At 43.3% G+C, this 13,219-nt stretch overlaps 1 protein-coding gene across 1 annotated transcript in view; it reads left to right on the top strand.

Moving 5' to 3' along the window:
* Nucleotides 1-13,219, top strand: part of DAAM1 (dishevelled associated activator of morphogenesis 1) — a 172,826-nt gene that overhangs the window by 146,077 nt on the left and 13,530 nt on the right. The window contains exons 18-22 of the mRNA XM_068544676.1: nt 750-856; nt 2,659-2,747; nt 3,597-3,765; nt 7,494-7,601; nt 9,552-9,612. Of these exons, the coding sequence (XP_068400777.1) occupies nt 750-856; nt 2,659-2,747; nt 3,597-3,765; nt 7,494-7,601; nt 9,552-9,612 (534 nt within the window). The remainder of the gene's footprint in view (nt 1-749; nt 857-2,658; nt 2,748-3,596; nt 3,766-7,493; nt 7,602-9,551; nt 9,613-13,219) is intronic.

The following is a 13,219-nucleotide window of genomic DNA, read 5'->3' as shown; positions in this document are numbered from 1 at the left end:
ATAGGAAAAAAACAGAGAGCTGGAAGTCGAGACCCAGGTTCTATTTCTGAAGATCACACACACTTGCTTTATAATCCTGGGTGAGTGACCTAATCTCTCTGGACCTCAGTTGTAGCATCTTCTCATGAGAAGGTTGAATCTCCAAGGCCTCTCTAATGGACTATGTAAAGTGGGTCCTAGGGGCACTATAGAACAGATAGGTACCAGAAATGAATCTTACACCAGTTTAACTACTTTCAAGTAAAAATAGAAAGGTTTTTTTCCCATTTTATTGAAATATAATTGACATACATCACTATAAATTTAAGGTGTGTGGCAGAATGGTTTGACTTACAAATGTGAAATGATTTCCACAATAAGTTTAGTTAGCACCCGTCATCTCATACAGATAAAAGTTTTTTAAAGGCAAAAAACCAAAACAACCTTTTTTTTCCTTTCTGATGAGAACTCTTAGGATTTACTGTCTTAATAACTTTCATATATATCAAGCAGCAGTGTTAATTATAACCATGATGTTGTACACTACATCCCCGTTACCGATTTATCTTGTAACTGGAAGTTTGTACCTTTTGGCCACCTAAATGGAAAGATTTAATCACTTCATTGTATCTGAACAGTCACCTGTGAGGAGAGCTTATAAATTAAAAGTTAAAATTTCATCTTGGGACAAATTTAACTGAAAGCGTGAAAAATGAGGACAAGAATTTAAATTATAAACCTCGGTTTTAATATTTGCATGTACTTTTTAGCTCTTGAAATTTGTTCCTGAAAAAGGTGACATTGATCTGTTGGAGGAACATAAACATGAACTGGATCGGATGGCCAAGGCTGACAGATTCCTTTTCGAGATGAGCAGGTGAGTTTGAAAATGTTTAAAGAGCAAAGATGCCCCTGGCCTTTCTAAGGAAGTGAATCTTTTGATTCCTGTTGAATTATCTGGGCCAGTTAACCTGCCTTAACTTGAAGCCTTTTTAAATCCCCAAATCTCCTCAAGTCTGAGTTGTGTGGAACTTGATTGTTTTGTTCATGTGAGTTTTCGCCCATGGGTGAGCCAGGGTCAGAGTTTCTTCGCAGTTATCTCTATTTCTGGGCCTCTTTGGCTCATGTACCTAATCAAGTCATAACTTTTCTGGGTTCCAGTCAGTGTCATTCTCCTCAGCACTTTGATCCCTTGGGATTCTAGCTCACTCCTCCTTATACCTCAACATCTCAAGGTTGTTGTAAAATAGAAAAAAATGGGCAGACTCAGAGGTATCAACGTAGAGCCCACATAACGAAATAGCCAGGGTCTGGATGTCAAATCACGACACACGCAGACATCACTAATCAATCGTGGCACTCTTCCCACGGAACCTTGTCAAACTTTCTCAACCCTTCTCCAGAAAGCCCCGCAGCAGCTGCCGCTCTGTAATTGAGTTTGGCATGTGAGCTGAGTTGCTTTGCCATCCCAGGCCTAGCGAATTGATTCTGCATTAGACAAGGACCAGTGATCCTGAAACTCTCAGTCAACCCCAGGGCAGAGCTCCTCCCCTGAGTGCCAATGACCTACATGGTGACCAAGGTGAACATGCCACTCTACATTTCTGCCATATCTGGACTTATTTTTGTTGTTTCACCTCAACTTGCCATTTTGTATACTACTGTAGAACAAAGGATGGTTTTGAAATTTTGACACGTGTGCCCAGCAACCCTTCGTGTGGACAAATACATGACCACCTGCAATAACTGCCCCTTAGTAACTGTCTAGATCTTTGCATGCATCTTAATCCTGCTATCAGCCCTGCCAGGAGGGCTGTCAGGCAGGGAGGTATTCTCTGCCAGCAACTGGAGGAGTTAAGGTTCCTGCCCAAGGTCACCTAATAAGAGCAGAACCTGGCCTGCATCTGTCTGATCATATGGTATAGTTTTGGATGAGGGCTGATCGCTAGTCCTACTGGACTGAAGTTTCCACCAGAGAGCAGGTTAGGCAGCGATTTCAGAAGGCCTGGGCAGGTATGCCCACCCTCACCCGCTCAGAAACACCAAGCAGCCTGTCTTGGTGGTGATCACAGGCCAGTTCCCTGTTATCTCTAGTCACTAGTCGCTATCCTGGAAGGCAGAGCTTTCCAGCCCTGAGGGGTGCAGCTAGGGACCTAACTGTGAAGAAAGAGGAAGCTTTGGGGATGTGAGTGGGGAGAGGGTGGTGTGAGGAGAGAATGCTGGAGACAAGTTTTACCCTACAGTTCTGCAAGGCAGACTCTGTGGCAAGTGAAGTACCACGGCAGGAGTGCAGGCAACTGCCCTTCATTTGCAGCAGAAGCGGGGAGTCTTTACATTTTCCTTTTTATCGCTTTTCTGTTCTCAAGAGCTACTAGGACTCTGAGGAAGTGAAGGGGGCTTTAGTCAACGGCAGTTAGATCTCACTTTCTTTTAGCAATTGCATAAGCTGATTGGAGCTGAGGCCCTGCTGCACTTGCCCGAACACTCCCTGTAGGGCACCGGGAAACGGGCTCTCCAGGTGCAGTTGGCCTCAGGCCCTGTGCTCCTGTCCAGGAGAGGAACTCTGCGTGCGTGTGCGTGTTGGGGTGGGAGTGCTCTAAGGTACCATCACCTCCATATTCATTGAGTGAACGTAGGTGTATTAAGTACATGTTCATTGGTTGATGCTTGCTCTTACAGAATTAATCATTATCAGCAAAGATTGCAGTCGCTGTACTTCAAAAAGAAGTTTGCAGAGCGTGTGGCAGAAGTGAAACCCAAAGTAGAAGGTAAAGTCAAGCTGCCCAGACTGGCAATGATGTTCATCTCAAGTGCCCATTTACAAGTGCAATGCAAGTGCATATAGTAAACTGGATCCCTTTGGTGATTTTTTTGCTTGAAATCTGTTGGAATTCTGGCAGATAATTACTTAAGGTCTGTCCTTGGCTTGATGGCCTAGCCTGGGTTCTGGAACTCACAGCACACTCCCTGGACTCCTCTGCAGAACTGGGCTTTTGCTATCTGGGTGTTGGTGAGGAATTTATTTGATCACTACTGGCATTAAACCTACAGTTAGCTTTCTTGTAACGGGGCCTTACTGGATTTTTCTGAGGGAAGATTTGAGGCTGATATATGGTTTGATTTTGAGGCTGCTAAACTTTTAGGTGTTTGAAATGTGGGCAACTGAAGAGCACAGCCACAGAGTGCAGGCTGACTTTGGGATCCTGATGACACCTGCCAGCTGTGACATGTCACACGTTTGCCCAGTTTTTCTATCAGTGGAATTGATCAATTGTCCTGTGATCTGACTCACACCAGGCAAGAAAGGGTTTGCAAAGGAATGTGGAAAATGCAATTGCTGCTCTATATATTCCTAACTGCTTATGGTCGGTGAGTCAGCCAAGAGAAAGACTGAGAAAGGCTAGGATTGTGCACCTATCTCTGGGTCTCTTGAACAACTTGAGCTGGCTCTCCTTGCCCCCTTGCTCTTGGCTTCTGGTAAAGGTGTTCGGAAAGTGCTCCCTGGTAGTCTAACAGCCCTATCTTACATCTTCAGTATCTGTTATCAGGTGTGTGGATTTAGGATGGGTATCATTGAAAAGTCTTGTTGTAATAGTCTTATGTATTTTGTTTTGAAGCCATTCGTTCTGGTTCAGAAGAGGTGTTTAGGAGCAGTGCCCTGAAGCAGTTGCTAGAAGTGGTTTTGGCATTTGGAAATTACATGAATAAAGGCCAAAGAGGCAATGCATATGGATTCAAGATATCCAGCCTAAATAAGATTGCTGACACAAAATCCAGTATTGATAAGTAAGTATGGAAGATCTGGGCGCTTAGGTCGGGGCTCAACTTTGTACCCTCTGGTCCTCCTGGGCCTCCTCATCCCGAAGTGTCTGGTCTGCGCTTCTCCTTCTCCCGCTCTTTCCTTCTCCATTGACCCCCGCTTCCTGTCTCATGACCACACGTATCCCCAAGTTCCCACTGGGCCAGTTATCCTTCATTTTCATTCCACAAAGATATCATCTAGTCCAAGTTTTTTGTGTTTGGGGTTTTCGCGGGTAAACTTATTACAGTGTAATACATGAAAGACAAGTTCACTCACCGTAAAGGTACAGCTTGATGACTTTTCACAAATTGAACACATCTGTATAACTAGTGCCCAGTTCAAGAAACAGAACCTTACCAACATCCTAGTAGCCTCCTCACGACCTCACCTAATTGCTGCTCCTCCACAGAGATAAAAAACTGACAGCTGATGATAGAATGTGAAGTGTGTTGGCTTTTTAGGTTATGGTTTCCTTGGTACCTGGAAGCTAGCAGCTATATGAAAAAATGACAGTGTATAAATGCATTTTGGCTGTTGGTATTCAGCTGATCACCCCAAGACTCATTAAAATGCTTCCTAGAAAGTGTGTTTTAGGTGAACAGATTCCTGTTAGAGACACCAGACGGTGAAAATGTGCTAGTGTCATTTCCAGGTAAGGACATTAGGCGTATTAACTCTAGCTTCCCTGAGAGCTGTGTTTCCCCCTGACTTGGAAGGAATTTGTTTCTAAGGTAAACTTCTCTGTAACCCGAATTATTTTTAGAAGTATAGGCTGTTCACCCTAATTATTCCCAACCAGTGAGACTTTTTACTCTATATTTTCTATAGGGTTAGTGAAGCATAGCATTATGGCAACCCTGAATCCATCATATAAGAAACAAGCAGTGTGTTCAGTTGTGGGGCTAAACCTTATTTTTGCATTGTGTAGAAATAGATTAACAAAGCACAGCTGATACGTTCTATCAACACCACCTTATTTTTTTTTGAATTTTCTTATTTTTTATACAGCAGGTTCTTATTAGTTATCTGTTTTATACACATCAGTGTATATATGTCAATTCCAATCGCCCAATTCATCACACCACCCCCCCCCACCCCCCCACCCCCACTTTCCCCCCTTGGTGTCCATACGTTTGTTCTCTACATCTGTGTCTCACTTTCTGCCCTGCAAAGCAGTTCACCTGTACCATTTTTCTAGATTCCACATATATGTGTTAATATATGATATTTGTTTTTCTTTTTCTTACTTCACTCTGTATGTCTCTAGGTCCATCTGCGTCTCTACAAATGACCCAATTTCATTCCGTTTTATGGCTGAGTAATATTCCATTGTATATACGTACCACATCTTCTTTATCCATTCGTCTGTCGATGGGCATTTAGGTTGCTTCCATGACCTGGCTATTGTAAATAGTGCTGCAGTGAACATTGGGGTGCATGTGTCTTTTTGAATTATGGTTTTCTCTGAACACCACCTTATTTTTAATGTAAGTACTTGATCCTTTCAGAGCCCGTTCACATTTCATTGTCACAACAACCTGTGAAGTCCCCAGGCCAAGTGTTGTATCGCCTGTTGTCAGAAAAAAAACTGAGGCAGGGTCAGGTGGCTCATTTAGCTTGTCTGAGGTCACAACCAGCAAGGTGTTTGGCCTTACAGGTATTTGACAGTTGTTCTAGTGGTCTGCCCACAGCTCTCCTCTACCAACAGACTGATTTTATTTGGAGGTTGCAGTAGGTAACTGCAGCATCTTACTTGCATATAAAGAGCAGCCATCTTTTAAGGAAGGGTATTCTCTTCAACTGGGCTTGCAGGTTGGGGAGGAAGGAAATCCTCACCACCAGTCAGTCCTATTCTCTTTCTCTCTCTCTCTCTCTCTCCCTCCCCTCACTCACTCACACACACTCACACACACACATTTGCCCCCCACCTTCCAACTTACTGATAATCTGGCACTTACTACATGATTATCTGCTAGTTAATGATATAAAATTTTTCCAATACACAATAAGCCTTTTCAAAACAATAAATTAAAAACATTTCTGATCTTCTTCTTTTCCCTCTTCACTCTGCATTAAAGGCTTGTTTCTGGTAATGACCAGAGAGTAGTCAAATGTGAGGCTGTTTAGTTGTTTTTATTATTCAGGAATTTATATTCACTCATATGAGGTGTTATTTGGATAGCAAACAAATGTGGTTTGCTATCAAAATGTGATCTGGTTTTAAGTCTTTCTACACTAAAAAAGGCATATATGGTTAATTAAATAAATTTCTCTGACTAACAAAGCATTTCTCTGAAATAATGAAGGAAAATGGCATTACTCTTTCTCGCGATGGTCGCTGGGATTTTGCCTCTCATGCAGCCGGCACATGGCAGACACATAGATTCTGTGAAAGGCAAAATTGAAGTGGAACAATACAGCTGAACACCTGCAAAATAAGTGGCCAGAACTATTAGCCACTGTTTTACTTTGCTGAGCAATGGTTTTCTAATTATTAGCGCAAGAAAAATAAGGGGAAATTTTTTTCCGTGTGGGCCAGTTGGCTCAGAGGAATAGGATTGCATTGACTTCTAGAAAGCTGCAAGGGTAACCAGAAATGGTTTGCATTGCTATGGGGAAAAAATTGTTTGGCAGCTCTGCTTTACTTTTGTTGGGAGGGTGGGTACTTAGCCTTGTGAATTAGCAAACTGCCTAAAAATTATGGAAATGTTTTTAAAGAAATGCATTTGTGTCCTCCTGATTATGCTAACTTTCAGTAGCATAAGTGGTTCTTGATCTTGGCTGTTTGTCTCAGTGGGGAGTTTTAAAAAACACCCACACCTGGTCCCACCTCATTCCAATGACTAAATCTCAGGTTGGCCCAGGCATCTGGGGTCCAGGTGATTGTAATGTGCATCAGAGTCGGGGACCAGGGGACCAGGGGACCAGACTACCACAGCGTGGCCTCATAGATAGTGTTATCAGATGCCCGCGTTTTCAACCCAGGTCAGTCAGGGTTCAGCCCTGTCACCACCAAAGAGGGAGCTGGTTGTGCAGTTAGGAGCTGAAGTGTTGCTAAAATTAGGCTGCGAGGGTATCATATCCATGATGGCACAGTCCTGGCCCATTTCCAGGCCCTGCCCTGAAATAGGGGGCCTTCTAACTTTCCAGCCATCCTTTGCTGCCACAGCAAAACAAATGAGTCAGAAGGGAAAAATGTTATCACCCAGTCGAAAGAAACCCTTAAATGAGAATTGTCAGTAATTTTCATCAGTGAGTTGCTGCTCTGTACTTTCAGACTTGAAAATTAGCTGTCCTCTCTAGTGGATTAAACATCCCTCACTCCCCACCCCACCCTGCTTGTTAGGAACTTGCAGGGAAGGCCTCGTCTTTGGGTGGATGCACTGTGAAGGGATGTCCCCTTTGGCAATGGTTCAGACTCATTTCCATCACCCATCGCATTTTGAAGGATCCCCATTATGGGCCAAAAACGTAATTCTTATCCCCTGCCCTTCCCTTTCAGAAGATGTATGCTTCTTTTGACATATATTTTTGTAAATCCCATGAAGGCTCTCCTCTTCTCCCTTTCTCTTAAGAATGCCTGCCTTTCAGGAACCTACACATTTTGAAAGTAATGCAGGGATATAGCATTCTTGTGGAAGGAATCACTTGAATATACAAATCATATGCAGATATTAACCATGTTTAATACTCTCTCCTTCTGTAATTGTAGGAACATTACACTTTTGCACTATCTCATAACTATTGTGGAAAATAAATACCCCAAGGTTCTCAATCTAAATGAGGAGCTGCGGGACATTCCTCAAGCAGCAAAAGTAAAGTAAGTACTTAGAGTGAATTGTTTCAGTTTTTTTAATCCATTGGACTGTGGTTTAGCCGTTGAGATAGTTAGCGTTGCATGAAGAGGGTCCTTCTGTTTGCTTTCCCCTGAACAGTGTATGAAGTAAAGTTTGAATCGTATCCAAGTCACTCAGATGTGTTACATGAGTTTGAATATATGGTTGACTCTTGAACGGGGGAGTTAAGGGTGCCGACACCCCCCGAATCCCCACTGCACAGCTGAAAATCCAACGTATAACTTCCTAACTGACCCTTCCTGTGCGGGGTTCCTCAATACCCATGGTCCCACATCTGAGGATTCAGTCAACCACAGATCATGTAGTACATAATTATTGAAAAAAAATCTGCGTATAAGTGGACCCGCACAGTTCACACCTGTGTTGTTCAAGGGTCACTGTATACTTGTTCTAGCTGTTTCGGAATATTCCTGGATGCAGTTTCTAACTTCTACAAAACCTAATTTTCTGAGTTACGACGAGTCTAGGGAAGCAGTGTGGTTTCACTAGTAGTTGGAAAGGGTGGTTCTCTTAAAATACAGGTGGGAGCACCCTTAGGTAAATGAGGATATGAGGATACGTCGTTAAGCAAATGGAAGTCCTGCAGGTCAGGGTGTTGCTAGTAATTTTCCCATGTGTACACACTCCCAGAAACCAAGCAACCTTTTAATAGAAAGCAGTCTTTATGCAAATGAAGGAACTAAAAATAAAGTGGAAAGTCACTAAACTTTCCCCACAAACTTCACACCACTTTTCAGAGACCTCATGAGGGGCAGGCACTTTTCCTTGCTGTTCTTCCTGCTTCCTTTTGCCCCCACCCCGCCTTTTTTAAAAGTTTATTTATTTATTTATTTTTGGCTGCGTTGGGTCTTGGTTGTCCCGCGCAGGCTTTCTCTAGTTGTGGCAATAGGGGACTACCCTTCGTTGCGGTACGCAGGCTTCTCATTGCAGTGGTGGAGCACGGGTTCCAGGTGCGTGGGCTCAGTAGTTGTGGCTCGCGGGCTCTAGAGCACAGGCTCAGTAGTTGTGGCGCACGGGCTTAGTTGCTCCGCGGCACGTGGGATCTTCCCCAACCAGGGCTCGAACCCGTGTCCCCTGCATTGGCAGGCGGATTCTTAACCACTGTGCCACCAGGGAAATACCCCCCTCCCCTTTTTTAAAAACATATTTAAACTGCATCTTTTTGCAGTGATTTTAAAAAGCCTGACGAGCAGGCTAATTTTTTCCCTCTGTAGAGTTTGGTAGAAATGTACCATGTAAGACATGAAATTAAAATGTTGACGTAAATGAAGTGTCAGTGAATTTGTTTACATGTGAATTCTCTGCGAGAATTAAGTTGTAATCTCTAATGTTTCAAAGCTGTCAGACAAAAAGCATTATGGGAGAAGCTCAGGAAACTTTCTCTGTTTAAAAAAAACAGTCAATGAAAATGAAAACTAATTAGTAAAACTTTAAGAACAATCGTTGATTGAAATGTAGGCCATCACCTTGTAATATTCATACTGCCAGAGCATTCATGAAAAGCAGTATAATAATAATGAAGAGCACAACACACACGATTGTGGATCAGCTGTTTCTTTTCCTTGTCCAAAGGGAGCCACGCATGGCAAGAAATTCATTTCCACATACCGTAATTTGCTTAAGTGAGATTTTTGTGAGATTGAAACATGACATATTTCTATTCTGCCCTTTTTAACCTATAAAAATTATACCTGCTGGCTGTGGAAAACAAAAAAAAACATAATTCCATACCTAAATTTCATAAGTTTAAAATGTTGCTGTCTTTCTGTGAGATATGAACACTGAAGGGAATTTTAAACATTTAAAATGAAGTAGTGTGGACTTCCAAGCATGAAATATTTAAACTCATCGTATATTTAATACAATAAGCGTAAGTCCCACGTTGGTTACTAAAATGTTGCCATTTACAACAGCATGACTGAGCTGGACAAAGAAATAAGCACCTTGAGAAGTGGCCTGAAAGCAGTAGAGATGGTGAGTATGTTTACTGTTCTAATTCCCGGTCCCTTCACTCTCTCTGGTGCTGGTGATGGTGTCCAGCGGAGGAGTTGCTGGTTGCCTTGGCATGCTCATATGCTCAGGATAAACATTTATTGTTGAAAAAAAAGAAAAAAAAATGCAACAACGAAGAAGCAAAGGCAGGCTGTGTTTAGCCTGGCGATGCAGTGGCAGGCAGCTGGATGTCATGGGGGCATCATGGGAGCAGGAACTGGGAAATTGGACCCAGAGTTCCACCACTTTCCTACCTGTGAGGCAGGACTCATGAAAGTGGATTGGCTAGAGAGTCTTCAAGGTCTTCTCGGTGTTTCTGTTCTCTTTATAAATGACGTTTATTCTCAGAGCAATGGAACTTCTCTGTTGTCTTTGAGTCGGTCGCTTGGGGAGTAGTTTTTGAGCACGTTGGGGGTACAGTCCATTCTCAAGGCGAGGGGATCACGATGACTCAGAATCCTTACCCTCCAGGTGTTACAGTGGCCAGGAGCAGTCAGTCCAGTTCACCTCCTAAGTGATGACAAAGGTGCCTTGAGGAGGATCGGGGATTTAGGTTAGCCCGAGGCTTTGGGAATGGCTGGCGTGTGTGAGAGGAAGCTTCTCCTCTGGACGAGATGAACTTTGAGCTGTGGCTTAGAAGGAGGGTAGGGTGAACTTAGGTACAGAGGAGGGAGGCTGTCCCAGCTATACGAGATGACCTGGGCCCGGGCTCCATGGAAGGAAAGCAGGTCAGCGTGCCGGAGGCAGAGGAGCCGGTGGAACTAACGCAGACTGTGAGGGCGCAGTGCCCCGTGGGTACTGCACGAGGGCTGCTGACAGGACGGGGGCGGGTCAGGGGGAGAAGCCTCGCTCGGGAGAGCAGAACTCTGGCCTGGCACTTGGTGAAGGAGGCTGGTCTGCAGGCAGGTCGGGAAGGTGCCCCACAGATCATTTATTAGTAACGCCAGGAGGACCCTCCTCCTTTTTTTAAAATAAATTTATCTATTTATTTTTTATTTTGTTTGCATTGGGTCTTCGTTGCCACTTGCCGGCTTTCTCTAGTTGAGGTGCGCAGGCTTCTCAGTGCGGTGGCTTATCTTGTTGCGGAGCACGGGCTCTAAGTGCGCGGGCTTCAGTAGTTGTGGCACCCGGGCTTCAGTGGTTGTGGCACGTGGGCTTCAGTAGTTGTGGCTCGTGGGCTTAGTTGCTCCACGGCATGTGGGATCTTCCCGGACCAGGGCTCAAACCCATGACCCCTGCATTGGCAGGCAGATTCTTAACCACTGCGCCTCCAGGGAGGTCCCACCTCCTCCTTCTTATAATCGTAAAACTGTGCCATAGAAAGTAGTTGACTTCATTAAAGAAATAGCTCTAATAAAAGTTAGAGTCACAGTGTCTAACCTTTTCTATTTTTAATAAATTAAGGAGCATGTAAGGTTTTCTTTTTTTCCTTATTTTGGGGGAGGGGGGTAGGGGTGGGTCGCTGTTTAAAAAGAGCAAGAGATATTCTTTTTTCCAGCCCCTGTGGGCTGAGAGACTGTGAGTGCGCGTGGAGGACGGTCCTCGGCTTTCAGAGGCCAAACTGGATAAGGGCAGTTTGGGACGAGGCTTGTGTTACAGCCTTCACTCTGAGGCCATTGCCTCCCAGTGGAAAGCTTTCTTGAGACTAGCATGGCAGTGACTGACAGTCCTAAAGCCTGACAATGGAGGCTCTGACCCCTGCATCTGAGCTAGTTCAGAGCAAGGCATGAGAGAGGGGTCCCAAGGAAGTTATGTGTTTGGGGGGTTTATTAAAGGTTGTGTTGCTGAAATCTCTCCAGCCCCTGGGTCACGTACAACGTAACACACTCTTCACAGGAAAGGGGCTACAGAGGCCTCCCCCTCCCTCTGGCAGCTTAAATGTTAAGAGGAAGGAAATATTGGGAGGCAGACTTGAATCCATCCAAACATTCGTGTGTCCCAGTTGTGCTTTGCACAAATCGATTACATTGCTTGAAGGTATCAAAGACAGAATTCTTATGGAATTATACATTCATGAAACACTTTAAAATTGCTTTCACATCTCTGTACCTCACACACATACATACACTCCCTTTCCAGGTCAGAGAACTAGGATTGTGGCAATTTCTTTTAATCAGAGCAAGTCTCATGATTTATAAGAGTTTCCACTTCTTTTCTTTCATTTGATTCCCATGATGATGTGTATATTACCCTCCTATATTTATTTATTTATTTGTTTGTTTGTTTGTTTGTTTATTTTTAAACATCTTTATTGGAGTATAATTGCTTTACAATGGTGTGTTAGTTTCTGTTTTATAAAAAAGTGAATCAGTTATACATATACATATGTTCCCATATCTCTTCCCTCTTGAGTCTCCCTCCCTCCCACTCTCCCTATCCCACCCCTCTAGGTGGTCACAAAGCACCAAGCTGATCTCCCTGTGCTATGCGGCTGCTTCCCACTAGCTATCTATTTTACATTTGGTAGTGTATATATGTCCATGCCACTCTCTCACTTTGTCACAGCTTACCCTTCCCCATCCCCATATCCTCAAGTCCATTCTCTAGTAAGTCTGTGTCTTTATTCCTGTCTTGCCCCTAGGTCCTTCATGACCTTTTTATTTTTTTCCCCTTAGATTCCATATCTATGTGTTAGCATACGGTAATTGTTTTTCTCTTTCTGCCTTACTTCACTCTGTGTGACAGACTCTAGGTCCATCCACCTCACTACAAATAACTCCATTTCGTTTCTTTTTATGGCTGAGTAATATTCCATTGTATATATGTGCCACATCTTCTTTATCCATTCATCCGATGATGGACACTTAGGTTGCTTCCATGTCCTGGCGATTGTAAATAGAGCTGCAATGAACATTTTGGTACATGACTCTTTTTGAATTATGGTTTTCTCAGGGTATACGCCCAGTAGTGGGATTGCTGGGTCGTATGGTAGTTCTATTTTTAGTTTTTTCAGGAACCTCCATACTGTTCTCCATAGTGGCTGTATCAATTTACGTTCCCACCAACAGTGCAAGAGTGTTCCCTTTTCTCCACACCCTCTCCAGCATTTACTGTTTGTAGATTTTTTGATGATGGCCATTCTGACCGGTGTGAGATGATATCTCATTGTAGTTTTGATTTGCCTTTCACTAATGATTAGTGATGTTGAGCATTCTTTCATGTGTTTGCTGACAGTCTGTACATCTTCTTTGGAGAAATGTCTATTTAGGTCTTCTGCCCATTTTTGGATTGGGTTGTTTGTTTTTTTGATATTGAGCTGCATGAGCTGCTTGTAAATTTTGGAGATTAATCCTTTGTCAGTTGCTTCATTTGCAAATATTTTTTCCCATTCTGAGGGTTGTCTTTTGGTCTTGTTTATGGTTTCCTTTGCTGTGCAAAAGCTTTTAAGTTTCATTAGGTCCCATTTGTTTATTTTTGTTTTTATTTCCATTTCTCTAGGAAGTGGGTCAAAAAAGATCTTGCTGTGATTTATGTCATAGAGTGTTCTGCCTATGTTTTCCTCTAAGAGTTTGATAGTGTCTGGCCTTACATTTAGGTCTTTAATCCATTTTGAGTTTATTTTTGTGTATGGTGTTAGGGAGTGTTCTAA

The sequence above is a fragment of the Eschrichtius robustus genome, chromosome 1 (assembly GCF_028021215.1).
Source record: "Eschrichtius robustus isolate mEscRob2 chromosome 1, mEscRob2.pri, whole genome shotgun sequence".
Classification (NCBI taxonomy): domain Eukaryota; kingdom Metazoa; phylum Chordata; class Mammalia; order Artiodactyla; family Eschrichtiidae; genus Eschrichtius; species Eschrichtius robustus.
Note: the sequence above shows the minus strand (reverse complement) of the source record. Positions and strands in the feature narration are given on the sequence as shown.